At 46.8% G+C, this 19,579-nt stretch overlaps 2 protein-coding genes across 4 annotated transcripts; one reads left to right on the plus strand and one right to left on the minus strand.

Annotated features, from left to right (window-relative positions):
- Nucleotides 1-661: 661 nt before the first annotated feature.
- Nucleotides 662-5,487, minus strand: LOC112455353 (actin-5C). Of its 2 annotated transcripts, none has more exons than XM_025017207.1 (2): nucleotides 5,317-5,487; nucleotides 662-2,987 (listed from the first exon to the last, which is right to left on the minus strand). In XM_025017207.1, exon 2 carries the CDS (start codon nucleotides 2,966-2,968, stop codon nucleotides 1,838-1,840), a length of 1,131 nt encoding a protein of 376 aa, XP_024872975.1. In that variant the 5' UTR covers nucleotides 2,969-2,987; nucleotides 5,317-5,487; the 3' UTR covers nucleotides 662-1,837. The 2 variants fall into 2 exon arrangements, with proteins under 2 accessions (XP_024872975.1, XP_024872976.1); XM_025017208.1 differs by lacking the exon at nucleotides 5,317-5,487 and adding an exon at nucleotides 4,158-4,262.
- An 8,891-nt stretch (nucleotides 5,488-14,378) lies between these two features.
- On the plus strand, nucleotides 14,379-15,640 carry LOC112455348. 2 transcript variants are annotated; one of them, XM_025017200.1, is made up of 3 exons: nucleotides 14,379-14,479; nucleotides 14,610-14,798; nucleotides 14,944-15,640. In XM_025017200.1, exons 2-3 carry the CDS (start codon nucleotides 14,788-14,790, stop codon nucleotides 15,281-15,283), a joined length of 351 nt encoding a protein of 116 aa, XP_024872968.1. In that variant the 5' UTR covers nucleotides 14,379-14,479; nucleotides 14,610-14,787; the 3' UTR covers nucleotides 15,284-15,640. The 2 variants fall into 2 exon arrangements, with proteins under 2 accessions (XP_024872968.1, XP_024872967.1); XM_025017199.1 differs by having other exon boundaries at nucleotides 14,610-14,770.
- Nucleotides 15,641-19,579: the final 3,939 nt, after the last annotated feature.

Raw genomic sequence — 19,579 nt, forward strand, 5'->3', positions numbered from 1 at the left:
TATTCAATTATTTTTAGTTGTTCATTATTCCCCCGTTTCTTTTCCGTGAAACTGTAAGCTACAGTCTTTCGCTTAATCTATTATATCTATATGTATGTATATAACTTTTTACACTTTTGTCTCTTCCCGTTTTTTATTAAATAATTCTGAAACTCGGAGTTTCAAATTTATATAAACAGGCAAGGTTCTTTACAGGCTCGCTTAATATAATTTGTTATAAGGTGTCTCAATCTGCTCCCCAATTTGTGATCTTTCTTTAGTAAAAATATCAATGTTCAGATAACTTTCGAGTTATAAGCGATCAAAAAAGGGAAAAAGAACTTTTTCTAAGCAAACTGATAGTGAGCTTCGATAATTCCAAGTATACATACAATACCACTGTCTTCCGACAGTTCAGGGGAAGAGAGAATAAAATTTCAATTTGCATTACACCATCACAAGAATGTATACATATATGCATATATATGTATGTGTGTGTGCGCGCGTGTGTATATCAATATGAAAAATGTGCAAAGAGCAACATATTGAACGAGGAAAAGATAATACGAGGATACGGGAGTTTATATAATTAGCAGTCAATATACTAGTTTCAAAGGGTCGAAATGTCTAAGAGAGTGAGGACGAACAGGAAAAAATTCAAAAAAGACACAAATCACAATCATGTGTTTTTCAGACTTTTATTTTATAATCCCATAAGTCTAAAGTAGTCTTTAAGATGTGTACGTGTGTGTGAATGTCTTGCGCAATACAATGGGAATAAATTATAATACTTTGGCTACGCTTACGGGGTCGAAACCGTGGTGCCTTTTTTCCGTTTGTTTGAGCGAACGTTGGTAAGACCTTTCCGGATCAGCGGTTTACCCCATCGTGTAAAAAAAAAAAAAAAGAAAAAAGAAAAAGAAAGAAGACAAAAAAGCCATATTTTTTCCCTCAACGATAGGCAAATTATAATAGAAAACAGGTAAGAAGTCGGAGGCTTGTCTCTCTGCGCGGAATGACGTACAACGTATGTTGAGCTTTGACGCAAGCATCTCTTAAAAACATCACACATTGATCGGAATGCATCGACGTTGATTGCCATCGTGTGTCCGTCGTCTCTGTCCACGGGAAGAGTAACCGACGATCTTTCCCGCGAAACAAAAACCTCGGAGTTATCCGCGTAACCGTTTCTTGCTCGAATTCTTGAAGAAAAGTGGCAATCGAGGTTTACGCGTACGACGTTTACGGGGGAGTGACGAGTCTAACGGAAAAGAAGCGTTCTGCTCTCGCATCGAGAGAAGGATGTGTCTCGCGAGGAATGTTTAGCTACGTGCTACCGACTTGCTAGACACAAAGTTGTTGAAATATATTATACAAAGGACTCGATATAAGACAAGGTAGAAAAAGGTATTTGGGAATCGGGGCACAATGTTTAAGATCGTTATATCGAATCGATGAAAAACGATGGAAAATGATCGCGTTTAAACGAGCAAGAACGAGCCGTCGATTTATATTGGGTTGCCGCCGAGACCGAGGAACAATCGCGGAAGGAGGGCGAGATACATCGTAAGCTCCTCTCCCTCCCTCCCCCCCCCCCTCTCTCACTCTCTCTCTCCTCTCGTTTAATCGGACGCGTTTACCTCACTCGCGTATCTTAAACACGTACATCCGAATTGAAAGAAGCTACCTTTGGCCCCGGAGAAACCAAAGGACAATCGTCGCGGAAGTTGATGTTACGTCCGCCTGCGAAACGAGACAAAAGCCTCTCTCTTTCTCTCTCTCTCTCTCTGTCTCTCTCTCTCTCATTTCTCAAAGTCTCAGGGATCGGGGAATGATAATATTGCGATCGAAAACGCGTTTAGAAGCACTTCCTGTGGACGATGGAGGGTCCGGACTCGTCGTACTCCTGCTTCGAGATCCACATCTGTTGGAAAGTGGAGAGCGAGGCGAGAATCGATCCACCGATCCATACGGAGTACTTCCTCTCGGGTGGGGCAATAATCTTAATCTTCATGGTAGACGGAGCTAAGGCAGTGATCTCCTTTTGCATCCTATCGGCTATGCCGGGGTACATGGTGGTACCGCCAGACAAAACGGTGTTGGCGTACAGGTCCTTGCGGATGTCGACGTCGCACTTCATGATCGAGTTGTACGTGGTCTCGTGAATGCCGCAAGCTTCCATTCCTAGGAACGAGGGTTGGAAGAGAGCCTCGGGGCAACGGAATCGTTCGTTACCTATGGTGATGACTTGACCGTCGGGAAGCTCGTAGCTCTTCTCCAAACTGGAGGAAGAGGCTGCTGTGGCCATTTCCTGCTCAAAGTCCAGCGCAACGTAGCAAAGTTTCTCCTTGATGTCGCGAACAATTTCTCGTTCGGCCGTGGTCGTGAAGGAATATCCTCTCTCGGTGAGGATCTTCATGAGATAATCGGTCAAGTCGCGGCCGGCCAGATCCAAGCGGAGGATAGCGTGCGGCAGAGCGTATCCCTCGTAGATCGGTACGGTATGGGAGACGCCATCGCCCGAGTCCAACACGATACCGGTGGTACGGCCAGAAGCGTACAGCGACAGGACGGCCTGGATCGCCACGTACATGGCGGGAGTGTTGAACGTCTCGAACATGATCTGTGTCATCTTTTCGCGATTAGCCTTGGGATTCAAGGGTGCCTCGGTGAGAAGAACCGGATGTTCCTCCGGTGCTACTCGCAGCTCGTTATAGAACGTGTGATGCCAGATCTTCTCCATGTCGTCCCAGTTGGTAACGATACCGTGCTCGATCGGGTACTTGAGCGTTAGGATACCTCTCTTGGATTGAGCCTCGTCACCGACGTAAGAATCCTTCTGTCCCATACCAACCATGACACCCTGGTGGCGCGGCCTGCCGACGATCGAGGGAAAGACGGCGCGGGGAGCGTCGTCCCCGGCGAAGCCAGCCTTGCACATACCGGATCCATTGTCGACCACGAGCGCGGCAACTTCTTCGTCGCACATGTTTGCTCTCTTGCGTTATCTGCAAAGGAAAACGTACACGTATAGCGTTATACAAGCGTACGGAAGCGAATACCTTTTTTTTTTCTCGCGAGTCGTCAATCATACCTACATCGAATCAATAAAATAACGAACGTCAAATTAAAATACGACTATAAGGTTATACTCTTTGCCCCGTTTTATCGCGCTTCAGAGATATTTCCGACGATCGAAGAAGCATGCGGCACGTGCAATCTCGGCGTGCATCGCTTTTCCAGAAAGAAAGAAAGAAAGAAAGAAAGAAAAAAAAACCAGAAACTCGTTTTCGTTGAAAGGCTAACGAAAAAGTATATATATATATCGAGGAAAACCGGTGGTCAGTACGAGTAGTACGACTCGCTCTTGAAACACGTTTAAGATGTGGGGCGTCGAGAGGACACGCCAATAAAGGTAAGTACGCTTCGTAAAGACCGTATATTACATGAGTTTAATCAGCCGGCAAGCTGCTTTGCTCCGATCGGTCAATCTACAACCTACAACCATTAATCGTAACCCCAACCGGCAACCGAGCCCGCAACTCGTAGCGTGATTACGGCCGGCTTTAAGAATCGAACGTATGTACAAGAGTACAGCATAATCAAAATCGACATGGCGAGACAACGCGACCAAGAGCCTTCAAGCAGATGCGAGAGGCGAGATGCGAGAGCAACGTTATCGTTAATCATCGGGACCGCACCCTGCCCTGTGCCCCACCCTACCGCGCCCCTCCACTCCGCCCTTTCACGGCAGCCGACGCCGACGAGACGAACGGCAAACCACCTGCGTCGTCTCGATCAAACGTGACATTTTTCAAAACTTGACGATGAACGTTTAGAAATTTAGAGCCGGTTTCTATCGCTGCATCGAACACGCGTACATCCTTGGATTTTCTTTCATGACGCATTTTTGACGGTGCAGCGACCTACGCGTTATACCACGCGTGTCACGCGAATCCACGAATAAACGTCTCTTCACATCGAAATACTTTCGAAGCGCTTTAAGCCCACGCGCACCACCCGCGTGAAACGCACATCACCACGTTTTTGTCGTTTGCACTTGGTACGATATCCGGCAGTATTGTCGTCGCGCGCACTTTCTCGTCGAGCCCTTCCCGTTTCTTCGTTGCGATTTGCGATTAACGTGCTAATCCGCTACACCTTGCGCTTCGACTTACGTTTCGTGTAAAAAAATTCAAGTTATGTACAGAAGTTTCAAGCAGCGACACTGCCGCACCGTCGAACGATCCAGCACCAAACGCAGAGTGTAGTCAACGATCGGCTCGCGGTGTATTATATGAACAGATACGTACGTTGTTCCTCGGCCCCACCGCTCGACAAGTCGACACTCGGCCAACAAGGGTGGGACACCCTCGACCAATCCTAGCTTTCTTTACCATATATGGAAGTACTCTGACACAGAGGGGTTTCCGCAGTTTCCCCCCCCCCCCCCCCCCCCCCCCCCCCCCCTTTCCTCCTCCCCCCCCCCCCAGTCACTACCTCACTTCACCGCACCTCCTCGCCACGCGTCATCCGGCGCAACGAGCAACGCGGCGCGACGACGAGCCGGTCGGTGACGAGCGATTCCACGTTACGCCTATCGGTGTGAACGTATCCGTTAAATTAATCGTCAAACTCTGCGGATCTCACGATCGAATATGTAAAATCGAGCGCGAGTCAATCAGTCCGGTCTGCTAATATTCGTTTGACGATTTCACTGGGCTGAGTCATCCTTACCGCGATCTCTTCCGGCGCTTCAATCTCGCGGTGAATAAGATCGATTCGATCAAGCACATATATGTACAAATATGCGTATAAAATTTTACGTTGCCAAAAGGCAGGAGCGAACATCTGTCGTGAGCGTCGTAGGTTAGTAACGAACGCTACCGCGCGTCGTCGTTGCTATTAATAAGGCATCGCCATCGCCATCGCCATCGCCATCCTGCCACGACGCAACCACCTGCCTCGCTGCCTGTGGCGTTATATATGTACGTACGTCTATAACCACTTGACATCGACAACCTGTCGAGTGTTTCGACGTTACGCGACTGCGACCTGCGACTCGTAGGCGAGAAAGCCGGCACGAACTAGGAAGCGCGGCGCGTTCGGAAGATCTAAGAAAAGAGCGAATCGATTTGACCACGTCGACCACCAGTTTGACCACGCGCTCGTTACATTCGAAGCGATACTCTCTGCGTTTTCCACGTTAAAACTAAACAACGTTGCGGCACCCACCCACCGAGAACGCGTCTGCGGTTTGCGTTTAAAGAAAAAGTAACGCAACGATGCGTGCCTGCGTATGCGACGTGACCGGCTACCGAAATAGCTGGTACTTACCTCTTTCTTAGCACGCTGTTAAAAGCAGTGTTTATGAGCGATCGAATCTCGGATCGGAGGAGAGTGCTGATCGAATATGCCAGGGGCAAGAGAACGAACACCGTGCAGCACCGCGAACGCTGTAAGCTGTGAGCGAGATCGTCCGGCCGAACAAGCGTGAGCCGTGAGCCGGTATCGCGCGCGCCGCTCCGCGCACGTCACGTCGCGTGGACTCGTCCAAAGGTGTGGTCGGCATGCAACATGCAACGTATGCAACGTCCGACACGTCTGACTCTCTGATATTTTTACCGACTCGACTCTCGACATTTCCTAGACTATATTATCCGAATCTAAAGCATCCCCTTTCACGTTTATTTTGGCGAGCATGAGATTCGCGATTAGGTACGCGAGAAACGATCGAGTATTCGCTCGACACGCTGTCGCTGTCGCTGTCGCTGTCGCTGTCGCTGTCGCAGTCGCATTCGCATTTCGTATTGGTATTCGATCGCGTCTCGGGACATACGGTATACGGTATATACGGTAATACGGTACGTATGAACGTATGTACATACATGCCGAATGCCGATCTACCGTGATACCCCTCGTCGTGCAATCGACTCGTCCATCCAGCTTCTCCCACCGTGCGGCGTCACAGCTCTTGCCATATATGGGCATAAAACGAAAGCAACGCGCCGATTGGTCCGTCGGCCGGCTAGCGGCTAGATTCTCCAAATGCCGTTTCAAATCGTACGATGCGGAGAGCGTGTCTCTTGGAAACATATACTAATACTAGCGTAAAGACTCGCTTTAAGATTAACTGTCGCAGCTACCTGCCTGCGAACTCGTGCGTACATGCGTACATATGTACATATACGAGTACGTGACATTTATACGTATGTTGAGAGGCGATAGTATTCCCTTGAAATATTTCCAAATAGATTATTATAAAAGCGCGTTTGGAGAGAAAGACAAAATAGAATACATTCTCGATATATCCAGAATAGGGGAAAACTAATCATATTCAGACGCGACGGTCGTGTTATATGTATATCGGCGTTATGCCAGCCGCGCGCAACCGCGTCTGCCAGAAAGATTTGTTAAATTCGCTACGTGCACGAAGCGCTTTATGGTAGATGATTAATGCAAACGCAAACCGACATAAAATTCAAGCATCGATTCGCGAGAAAGAGAGAAAAGGGCAGCGTCAATGAACCGAGTACGAGTAGCGTAAAAAACGAGAGATGAAAGGTGCTACGTGGCGATGGGCAAAGGTAGATTCAAGTGCAGGATGCGAGATGCGAGTGCGTTGCACTCCTTTGCCACGTCATACGCTCTCTCATCTGTCGGTGTCGATATAATACGGACCGGTTGATATATACGAATTACGGACGAATACAGACCAAGACGGACACTATATAATGTAGACTACGCGGTGCGATGCGAGGTTCTCCCGTCCGGCTACGTGGGAGGAAGAGAGAGAGAGAGAGAGCCTCGGGTAAAATCGATACGCTTCTTCTCCGGTACTCCGGTCTGGCGGTCTCGTCGTCTCGTCTCGCGGTCTCGTCGCGCAGCCGAGCACGTGACCGGCCGTACAACGGACGTGTGAAAAAATGGATACTTTCGGCGATACATTCGCCGATAGATCGTCGAATCGCCAGATTTTCCATACATTTCCATTTAACACTCGTGGGCTCGCGATGAGCGATGATTCATCCAGACGAGATAACCGGCCGCGTGCTTCGAGGAACGCTGTTAGGATGTCACGCCCGCGTACGCTCGCAGTTTCGCGACGCGATCGACGATCGACGATCGACGATCGACGTGATACGATTATGATTACTTTACCTATGTATTAATCATTAATTTAATTGAGTCCGCTAAATGAGCAGATGACGCGTAGCACGCGACGTCTCGACACTATCGACAATCTCATCCGAGATCCGAGATCTCGATTAATCCGGTACGTTTCTCTTTGAATAAAATAAGTACGTAACCCTGTTACGTGCGTTGGTGCGTCCTAAAGACCCAATGACCTGAGACCCCGAGATATCTCGACCTTGTCCACCGTATAAGATCACGCGCCAAGGTCTTGGGAGACTCGCCGCGTAAGGACCTAGCTCGAGTTGTAAGTCGCGCGATATGTTACCGCGAGTCATCGTCATCAGCGTTCTCCTTGGCGGACGCGACGCGCGTCTCCGCGCGAGTTATCGCCGTGATTGAAACGACTCATGATCGGGACACGTCATGACGTCATTTTGGATGAGTAAACGAGATGGATACCTACAACTTGAGCTACCGTATACTTGGAAATTCGCTGCAACGAGACGCGTCGTGACTCGCAACGACAACTTTAGCGAAAAGTTGGTATTGTCTGCGAAAAAATTGAAACTTTTTAATTGTTAAATGATGTACCGAACGTGGGGGGAGGGGAATAGACGGGTATATTGCACCGGCATCGGTACTGGTATCATGAGATAACAATATTTTATTCCATATTTGCTGTTTCGCAATGCCGTCAAAATGCGCGCGCGCGCTCGCGTGTATATACGTAAACTAGCGATAAAAAGAAATATAGCGAAAGCACTTTTTGTATTACGAAATATTTAACGATTTGAAAACAATGTCGATTGTGTGTGTGTGTGCAAAATGTAGCACAAGATTTTAACGTGATCCTTGATGAACGATTCTATCTGATATAATCTCGTAACAGTACCGTCGTACACTCGATTAACGTCATCGTTTGATATGTACGCGAGGCATCTCAACCGTGCGTGCGATGATATTCGAGTGCGCTATATTCAATGCTAATTAATTTCATGTAACATGAGAAAAAATCAGATATAAATAATAAATATCCGAGCTACCAACTTATCCTACCAAGTGTTCCGATCATCCTGCATAGTCCTGCATAGTTGATTTAAGGGTTTGGATCATTAATGGAAAGTGAGTAAATATTTATATGCCTGCTCGTAAGAGAAAGAATCAGACGCGATCGTTCAATCACAGATATATCCCCATTCGTTTTTGCAACATGACACATTCGCATGGATTAGTCATCGTCAGCCCCACATCGCTTCGTCTTGCTTCTCATCGCCTCATGTCGCGTCATACGAATGGAACGTTACGCCGCGCCGTCTTTCTCAATACGCCGTGCTTATCATAAAACGTCCCATTAATATAATATCGTAATTTATATTTTAGAACGAGTAATTTAATCTCGCTCGCTATACACAGGACGAACGCGCGCAAGAGAGAGAGAGAGAGAGAGAGAGAGTTTGTGACAAGACTCGTGGAGGGGGGGGGGAGAGGAGATAAAGACGCTACAGCGTATTCTTCACTGGAAAGCTCTCTTGGATATGTAGTATAACCGTCTTATCAATCCAGATTCTAGATTCTAAATCGTTATCTTTTTGATATAACAAAGCCTCAATGATATAGCGCGATCGGATAGCGCGCAAAGTCGACGAGTTCAAAATTTCGTTTGGATAACGTTTTCGATTCTTCCTTGATTCAACCTTGTTTACACGACCTAAAATCGATAGACAATTGACAAGCGAATGTGCTCTCGCATACGTTATCAGCCATGTTCTTGACTCCTTTCGGAGACTGCGCGATCAACGAGCTCGCGCGAAACAGTCAAGGATTCGAAACGCGGTCATGGCTTCGTAACTCAATGAACTCTCTATGTGTATATATGTGTGCATGTTTCTTTCAGTTTCTTTGTCGGTGTAGCCTCTAGCCAAAAACGGTTGTATCTTCCTTACTGTTTATATTCCGTCATTATCAACCGTTTCTTCCGCTATTTACAAATTGAACATTTTGCAATCTAACATTTTTGATTGCGAATTCGCAAATGTCTGTATCGCGAATGCCAAGCAGACATAAATTTGCATCGATTTTGCAGAGATTAGGTCAACGCAGCGTTCTCGATGCACGTAACGAAAAGTAGGCCAGATATTGAGACTTGCGACGGTGCGTAGAAAGGCGACGGATAGTTTTTTTTATAAATACCAACATGCTTTTCGCTGTTTGCTCAAAAAACGAATCATACTCTTTCAACGTTTATCGCTTTCAACTCAACGAAAAAGACAACTTGAAACGAGAGATTGAGAGAGAGCCTAGAGAGATCGACTCAATGTTATTCTCTCTAACAATAAGTGTAATTTTATGCAACTGTTGTATCTCCAAAAAAAGCTCTTTATAATGTTGGAACTATAATGGGTAATCGCTATGAAAAGTATGATATGTATTTTGCATGTCATGTGATTAAAATCAACTCAGATAGAGATAAGCAAATAGCACGATGGAAGGAATGAGAATAGATATAGACCTAATGTGCACGTCTCGCGAGAAAAGATTCGGTCGAGGCGGTTAAGCCGGATCGGCGCGCGGTGGCGGCGCGTCAAGCCGGCGAACGAGAGGGAGAGGAATGACAATAGCGAACAGGAGCGTAACGAGAGATTTCTATGACTTTTTCACCATTTTCGATAAATAATATTTCTAGTTGAAAAATTGATAATAAATGTTGAATAGATTACGGACGCGCTGCATTACACAATAACGAGTGAATCGTCAGAAAGCCGCATACGTGCGTTGAGTCCAAAACAAAGAAACGAGAATATCGAGCCTTTGATTTTCGTGTGACACCCTGACACAAGGAACGCGGTACGCGTTGGGCCAAAATCAGGAAATATATCTTATATACTATACGCAAACTTATGTGTCTCTTTCCGTTTTGCTTTGTCGTCATTTTCGTCAGAAACGTTTAAACAGAAGGAAGAAATCGTTAGCTGCATTAACTTGCTCGAGAGCACAAGTTCCTTGACGACTTAATATATAATCTCTTGGATGATTTCTCGACAAACGATTACTCTCTCGCAGATACGAAAAAGTAAGTAGATTGGTACTTGGATTTAGATCGCAAAGGATCACGAAGGAGGCCATCGCAGGGGTAATCGACCCAGAAGAAAACCTGCTCCCGTCGTGACACCTGTCTTCCCGTTATATACACGGGTATCCCGAGAGGAATGCAAAACGATGATGTAAGGCGGCACACTCCACAGTGTCGAGTATTTCAATGTCTTGAAAATTATAGTTAATAGTTACCATCACGATTATCGTTTGTCAATTAGAAAAGTAACCTTGTAGTCGACAGACAACTACATATTACGATAAATTTTCATAAATTTGCAATATTATATTATAAGAGATTCGAAGGGCGTCTTGTCCAAGCTCTATGGTGTTTGCCGGTCGTGTAGAAATCGATGAGAAACGTCTGCAGTGGGCACCACGCCCAAAGCGAGGGAGGTGCACTGAACGCGCGATAAACCCCCATGTAGAGATTCATAGAACATAGAACAAAACACTCATCTATGGCGCTGTTGCGCATCGAAAATGTATCAAGTAGCTTCATCCTTCATCCCTCGGCTCGTAGTCGAGTTTATAAATGATTCCAGACCTAACCCAATCAACTATCAAGACTTTCAAGCTTTCACAGAGACCGTACCCTTGCCTCTTTCGCGCTCTAAGAGATGCTCTTAAATACTTAAATTATAGTTACCATTTCGAATAATAAAATCCAAGTACGATCACGTCGATGTAACCTGACATAAAATCTCGGAACCATATATTATTTGTCGGAAAATCATATTTCGTAACTTAACGCCGCGGATGTCACGTCTTTTGCTTTTTTCAATCAATAATAATATCAGAATGCCACGATTTTCACATCTCGCACGGTTTATATTATTACCTCCTTCCTCTCTTTTCACGTTAATCTGACAAGAAACAATAATAAGTGTAATGAGAAACTTATTTCATTTCCCACATCATCGAGGAGAAATTGGCCGCGCCAATAAAGTCACTGACTTGGTGGCTTGGTTTAATTAAACCCGAGGCGACGGCAAATGTTTTCACGGCTTCAGAAATCAAGGCCACGTACACGCACGTTTCACAAGGTTGGCCGTAGCGCGTCGCGTGAACGCAAGCGTTCCTATTTTTGCTTCAAACTCTTCCCCTCCCTCCCCCCCCCTTTGTAAATGTAAAGAAGTGACAAACAAAAAGCCTCGGGAGGAATCGTAAAAGTTAATATAAATCTATTTTCAAATTACTATAGATTAGTTTATTTAGTGAGTCCAACTTTAGTAGATATTCATTTAGTGAGTGAATATCCAACTTTATTTTAACGAAATTTATTTCATTTTCTCGAGAAATCTCGAGAAAGAATATATTTGATATAATATGATATTTATTAATATTGGTTCGAAGGGTAAATTTAGATTTTGATCAATAAAATCACATTTTGACAATGACCGAATTTTGCCACGGTCACATTATTTGATAAAGTTGAAAAGTACTTTTAATTCATATCGACTGTAAACATTTCATATACTACTCGACGTTATTGATCATGGATTTGGTTGTCAATTGTTTATTATTAGAGATGTTAAAAGAATTGTAGAGAAAGTTTCAAATAAAACATTATATTAAGCATCAATTTTAAATAACGAAATAACGGAGATTCTTGAAGAATATGCAACGTCCCCGTTGGTTTCAAGTCCGCGGCGAGATAAAACATATAAAGCATATATAGTTTTTCCTTCCTGTGGCGGGATGTTACGCCAGGGCGATATCCTCCGGATGTCGGTATCCTTCGTGATAAAGCCTAAATAGGATTTTTATGCGATTTTTTTATTCGTGCTACTGCGGTATCTTTATTTGCTACTTTGTTAGGCAATACGTAGGCTCGCGTCAAGAGGCTTGCGCGCAACGCGCGATGCACGTGGAGCGATTCGTTTAGTTTAATGACTAAGGGCCGGTCTCACAGTCTCCGATTAACGTGATTCTCCCTAGATTCTCCGATTAAACTCACTCTTCGTCTCTTTCTAGGGGGATAGTTAGAAAGAAATGCAGAGTGAGTTTAATCGGAGAATCACGTTAATCGGAGACTGTGAGACCGGCCCTAACGGAGGATCAATTCGCATCCTATTTAGAGGCTTTGCGATTTAATACATTAAAAAAGCGTAAATTCTCATCGCATACATATATTATATTCTATAACTAAATATAAGTAGCATTTCGTATGAAACCGTTTGATTCATACGACAGGCACACAGGCAAAAATCAGTTTATCCGTTTTATTTATGATATCATTTTACGATCTGATCATTTCGTTCCACTAACAATAATAAGAAGCAACGCACTTATCCCGCTTGACTTGGTCGATACGATTGAGCTATGAACTTTTGATAGATATATAAAAGATGTACACATAATTTCGGTGTGCGTGCAATTTTAGATGTCATTGTCAGCTACGATTATTACAACTACTCGACCATTCGTAAAGTGAAATGCAAATATCTCGAATAATAAAATACATATTTTTCCAAAAAAATAATACACAATTAAAGTCTATTGATGAGGATTTCGCGGTTTAACCTGTGTTTATATATTTATATATTAAACAGTAAACACGCATCTCTCTTTACATCGATTTGTACGCGCACCGAGTTCGCACTATAATAGTGTGCGTCCAACTGAATTTGCTATTAGATTTCCTTTGTCGTGTAACTACTCTTGGTACCGTCCAACCAACACAGAAGCTATCTAACTAAATACAGAACATGCTCCAATATCTCTCCATATACGAATATGTGTCAGGGTTTCCGTGTGAATTCCTTTTTTCGACCCATTTGTATTATCCTACGTGCAAGTTATTATACGACGGAATCAACGAATGTAAACTAGCACGTATAATATGTATAACTGCGAATAACAAGAGATACTATCTGAATACATTTGCGAATCTTTGAATTCTGGTCATTTCGTACGTAACACTTATCCATCCCTCACTAAAGATTGAGTATATTATACTGCATTTCGTTCCACGGACGTGCATGTCACTCGTAATCGTTCAGGTGTCCGCGAGTCCGCGACCTGTAATATTAGCCGTAAGATTGCGCTAGTGATCACATTGTCAATGAAAAAGAAACGATAAGCAAACTGACGATTTTGGTCGCGTTCAGCAGACTAAGCTGCTCAGTAGCGGTCGAACGTGCGTGGTTCTTACTTTTAGAACCAACCAATGAACGCAGAGTGTTGATAAGACGAACTCAACAGTTGTGTCTGTTGAACGCGCCCAATTATACTAGACCCCGATGGATGTATTGAAAAGACTAAAAACCCTTGCATAAGGCCGGGCAACAGGCAATAGGAACGGGATCAGCTAATCGGATTAAGAACAGGGGGCCTATTACGTGTGTGTATCTTGAAACGAGATAAAAATGCGGAAAGTGAACAGATTTACTAGATTTCGACCAATGAAACCGTAGATACTCTAGTGAATCCTCTCACTTTGGCAATTTTTACCTCGTTTCAAGAACCGTAAAAGCCATTGCACGTAACATCGGTAACATAAAGTTTTAAGGCCGATATCACAGACTCCGACCAACGTGATCCTCCGATTAAACTCACTCTGCATCTCTTTCTAACTGTCCCTCATCTCGAAAGAGACGAAGAGTGAGTTTACGCGGAGACTGTGATATCGACCCTTATTGTTGGTTGTAATCGTAAGGCCATAAGAAAATAGACCACGCACACTCGATTATTCTCGAACGCGAGGAGAATAAACCAATCGACTGTGATTGGTTTATTTTTTTACGGCCTTACAATTATGGCTAATGCTAGATCTACAATGCGAGTCGTAAAGTCGTGAGTCGTAAGAATTGACCAATCACAGTCGATTATTCTCCTCAAATTCGATTGTGATTGGTCAGTTCTTACGACTCACGACTTTACGACTCGCATTGTAGACCTAGCATTAATAGGCCCCCAGATTCAGCGGAACAAGAGTCGTCGTCTTATAACATGCGACATTTAAATATTAAATTTGTGAAGGTTCCAACGCGGTAATAGCCACGTGCAATATGTCTCATTTAACCGCTACTATTTGCATAGGTGCATAACCATATGCATAAAGAAACGGCGTGGTCTATTTCCTTATGCACATGCATATGGACCACGCACGTCTCTTTTGCTTATGTTTATGGGCTTATGCAAGTTGTGTGGATATAGCTTTAAAAAGACTGTGTTAAACCTACCGCCCTCTATCCGTTGTGTACAGTCAATTGTTTCCACAATGTTGACACGTTGCGACGTTCTTGACGACTGGCGTTTCGAAAAGGAGGTTAGTTTTCCGATTTATCTCTGATTTCGGATCTTTGTCATTCGTTACATCTAAGGATCTAAGGATCGATCAAAAGTCATTTTGTTTGCCGAAGCATCTGTAGTTTATAGTTTTATTATAAATTTTGTAGTGGAAACTTTGAAATACACGTGAACGCGGAATATCACAAGCAACGTCGACCAGGATCGCAACATGTATCGGCTGAGAAAATATATTTGTTGAAGTTGTCAAGTCCTCGTGGAGATCGGACTAACGCGACAACGCCGACAACACCATGACACGGACGAACAGGTTGGTCCGTTGTTGAAATGTTTACGAGGTGACGTAACGCTTTTATTATACGTTGATATATGATATATACAGGCGCGTGCACACAAAAGTATAAAAGTAGGTTTAATACTGCTGTCTGTAACAGCGTCGTGTGTTGTTAGCTTTTATCATCATTTTTCATTTGGATCGTTTAGGAAGAGACGTCGCAACATAGAAGAAGAATCTAGCGAATTTATGCCATTGAGCAAACGGATCAACAATCTTCATATCAATGGTTTGAATACAGTGGCAGGGAATACGGTGGAGAGCATGGAGACTGCGTGGGAAAGTGGCATCTTCATGTCGTCTCCAAGCTGCTCGGAGGTGTCTCAAACGTCATCGCCCAGAGGCAGCTGTGGTTCCAGCCAAAGCAACTTTACCAGTGATTATAGACCAGATTTAGGTGCGACGGAGAATCCTTTTTATTACGAGAGCAATAAATTGCTCTTTTCCTTGTACATGGAACGCGTGCAGAGGAGACCGGATTTGTATTGATTGAAACGCGCACGTTCCATTTGGCTCGCGAAACGGACTCGTCCTCCCGAGATTTAGCCAGCTCGTCTCGCTGTTTCTTTTGTCATTCTCCTATGTGATATACTTGACACGTTTCACGTTCCTTTTCTCTTTTCATTATCCTTTCCCGGTCACGCACTCGGATAATGGTAAAGCGTCCCATGTTGCGGCAATAAAATCGATATATAAAACTTTTCTAAGAGACAGCGATAAATGTAAGATTCAAGATTCAATATACAATCGGTAGAATTTTAAGCATCTAATAGTGGATAAAATTTTATGTAAATGAGAGTACACGAATCATTAACACGACATCGTAAAAATTGTGGCATTCCTTTATTTGTACGCTGTTACTTCTCTCATTCATCACACATACACACGCATCCTATTGGTTACATTATTTTCTTCACTTCATTGTCAGAAAGCGCAACAAAGCGTAGAGTGAAGTTTACCGCGAGGCATCTTTACAGTCTTTACACGCGTTATGAGAGATGGGAGTACGGAGACGGGAGACTCAACTAGTCTCTCTGATCGGCAATACATGACGAGAGGGATGCCTTTGCGTGGACGTTAGTAGGAGGAAGGATCGCGAGGATCGTCAGACTCGCGGTTGAATCGTGGTTTCATAAACATTTCGTAAAAGTGCGCGCGTTCGAGAATAAAGAAGGGAAGATGACAGGACGGTCAATGTCGGGTCGGGTCTCCAATTCTCCGCTCAACGACTTAACCTCCGGTGTCCGGTGTCCGCGGTAGGCGGTAGGTCCGTAGGCCGCTAGGTGCGCGCGGGTCGAGCCGCTTCGCTCCGCTCCGTTTCCGTTCGGCGTTCCCGTATTCCCGTAAGCAGTCGCGTGACGCGTGAGCAATATTGAGCAATGTAGAGTACGCATGACAGAGTGTCGAAAAGGATTTAACGGAGTGACGGACGGACGTGTTTAGGTAGACGTGTGAGATAATCCGGCGCGAAAATCTGGCGGCGCGACGGCGCGTTGTCCGCGAATAAAGGCTTTCAGCAGTTTCAGCTTTCAGCTGGTTTCTTACGCCGCGGGAGCACGGAGCACTCGATCGGCAAGTGCGTACGCGCAAGCGCTACGTTCTAATCTTCCCACCCTACCATTGCACTCGCAACGTACTCTGCACGTAAACCGCCGCCATAGTTAATATTTTAACCGCTGAAATATTAACAGTGGTTATATAGGGAGCGCGTTCCCCCGCGTGTCTTGTCGATCGCGAGACAAGGATCTGTGGATCTGAGCTCCGAGAGAGATCGCGTATAGACGTCGTACGTGATCGGGGAGGCGCTAGGCGCTAGGCGCTAAATGCCAGGCGGAACGCGCCTGGACGCTGGACGTGAGATCGTGGCGAGGGCGCCGAGGGCGTCGCGTCAAGGCGCGTCGTTAATCTAAGCGTCGCGCGTGCAGACGTGCGGACTGTGCAAAGTGCAGAGACGGTACGTTGCGCGCCAGCGCGATTCCGTCGGACTATTCGGATTACTCGGACTTTCCGGACGAGTGGCGCTTGACGGCTTGACGTTCGCGGCTCGCGGAGTTTACGCGTGGCCACCTCAGTGTCCACCAGTCGTGGTCGGTCGTAGTGGCGTCAGGCAGCTATGTACCGTTAGTTCGCGAATTTGTTCCCGTTGGCCGGCTCGAACGAGGTCCACGCTCGTCTACCTACCTACCGACCGAGGAGGGCCGAGCCATATTCGATCGCGGTTGGTTGTCGTAAACCCGGAAACGAAGCGTGTGCGCGTCTCCGTTCAGCGAGAGCTCGTTGCTCGTCGCGCGCTATAGAAAGAGAGAGAGAGAGAGAGAGGGAGTGAGTGAGTGAGAAAGAGTGCGCGAGTGAACGAGCGAGAGAGAGAGAGAGCGAGAGCGAGCGAGCGCAGCAGTGTGCGAGCGCGAATTTATCGCGGAGTCACTCTCGAGCTCTCCTCGAGCTTCCGTTAGAGACGCGCGCGCGTCCGTCCCGACGTCTCTACGCATATGTATGACGTGTGCATCGCAGCGACAGCCGTGAGCCGCGGCGATACGTCGGTCGGTCGGCGTGTTCACGTTGAAATGAGAAAGTCGTTGCCGCTGCGCTGAGGATTGGGAACGACGACGCACGCGAGCGGCGAGGCGCGAGGCAGCCAGACGGACAATTCCCGTACTAGGTGGAGGTACGGAGAACGAAGGCAGCGACAGTAACAGCGGTACGTTGAGCCGAGCGTGCACGGAGAGTCGCGGCTGATCGTCCGCCCGCTCATCTACCTGCCTGTACTTACGAGTAAGTAGAACAAAGCCGACTAGCACAGACGCGTATAGTTTTCGCACCTTGAACACGCCCGTTCGCAATCTTTCTTCTACTTTAGACGCCGTATGCAGTACATTTATTACATGTATACATTTTTGCCGATATAATGACCATATGCGTGTCCTCTCTCTCCACTCTCTCTTTTCTCTCTCTCCCCTCCTCCCCCTATACATACATATACATATATATATCATATATATAAATATATACATATATATGTACACATTATATATATATATGCACACACATCTATCTTTATATCTCTGGCTCGATCGTCCTCCCGATGCGACGGACGTTCCGGTCGACGGTACCGCCCCGCGGCGCGGGTGCCATGTCGCACTCGACTCCCGATAACGACGGACGGACGACGACGAGACCCATGCACGAGAGAAACCGCGAAACGGTGGCCACAGAGAGCACCCACCCCAAGACACTAAAATCGTCGCGGGGCCCTCGTCGTGGCTCACGGCTTGGCTTGAGCTGGCTTTGGTGGGGTGGTTGGAGGTGCGGACAGTGGTTGAGAGGCTGGTGGGGTTGGAACGTGCGTGGTGGTGGGTGTTCGTCGAGGTCTCGGAGGCCCCTCCGTGGCATCTCGCTGCCTCTAACCCATCGAAGTGGGGGTGTAAACAACAGCCCTGCCCGTGTACCTCGGTCGTTTCGCCTCTGCCCTGCTCTCCGTCAGCTGACGCGTCTTTCGCCGCGTGCCGCGTCTCGTCGTCGATCTCTTTCCTATTTCCGTCCTTGGCCCCGGGTACGGCGCGAAGGCAAACGACGCGCTCAGGGGAACGAGGAAGGGAGGGAGAGGCACCATCAGGCACGAGAGAAGAGTACTCTGCTCTCCGCGCGCGTTAGAAGAAGGGATTTCGCGATGTGCATAGAGCGGGAGAGAAGCAGAGAGGGAAATGTAAAAAGTAAAAAGAGCGCGTCGCGCACGTCTCATTCTCACGCGCTCTTACGTGGCGCGTGAATCATTTTTTCTTCCAACATGGCGGGCGTATAGGCCAGCCACGCTCACGCTTTGCGCCATTCGCCGACGACGCCGTCGCGCGTCGGCCGGCCCGGAGAGGCGAACGCATCCAAGTTTTCCCTCGCAACGGTCGCGACTCGTTCTCAACTCTCAGCGCGCCTCGCGATAGTCGCGCGTCGTAATGTCGCAATGTCGCAGCTCGCAGCTTGGAGCTTGGAGCTGGGAGCGAGGCGGAAAGGAAACGATGCGGGACGGGACGGGACGGGACGGGACGTCGTCGTTGCGCAACAGTCGCTGATCCGTTTGGCGTGCAGCGCCCCACGCGCAGCAGTAATATCGAGAGACAGGCCTAAACGCCCTAAACTCGTCGAGGCGACGCTCGCGAAAAAAAAACCCACGTATGTACCGCATACGTGCGATACGTGGTACGCGTCTTTTGCGGAGCACTCGAGAGATAAAAGACGGAGAGACTAGCGCAGCGGACACGTTCGAGTGTGAGAGGGAAGGAGAGAGAGAGAGCGGTCGTCGCGGTCGGGTCGCGAGAGACGAGGATAAACTTAGCCTCGGCTAACCTTAGGAGACGCGGTACGCCATTACGACATGCGCGTCTTGCGAGAGCGTCTAGCGTCAGCACGAGCGACAACGGAGCCGTCCGATCAGTCGCGTACGCCATTCCGCGTACAACGAAAAACACGTCGCGTCACGCGTGGTGTCGACGGCGAGTGAAGCGTAGCGCCTCCCTCCCTTCGTCGCCGGACGCCGCCGCCCCGTCGTACGTCACCCGAGGATTATTTTTCTCTAATTATCTATCCCCTTCGGAGCAACACTCTTGGCCCTCGGAAGAGGTGTACGCGCGCGTACGCGGACGGACGGTGGATTTCCCCATGCTCGCGGATATCTTATAACCTCTCCCTCCCTCTCTCTCTCCCCTTCCGTCATCGGCTTCGGATCCTATGAACGTTCCTTGTACCTGGGGGTAGGGATTCCCGTTGCCTCGAGTATCGTTATCATTGTCATCC

This window comes from Temnothorax curvispinosus, unplaced genomic scaffold (assembly GCF_003070985.1).
Source record: "Temnothorax curvispinosus isolate PA1 unplaced genomic scaffold, ASM307098v1 QBEX01006032.1, whole genome shotgun sequence".
NCBI lineage: Eukaryota > Metazoa > Arthropoda > Insecta > Hymenoptera > Formicidae > Temnothorax > Temnothorax curvispinosus.

Bases quoted from the DNA above. Each gene is read 5' to 3' on its own strand.
- LOC112455353 (XM_025017207.1), bottom strand. From the start codon at position 2,968: ATGTGCGACGAAGAAGTTGCCGCGCTCGTGGTCGACAATGGATCCGGT.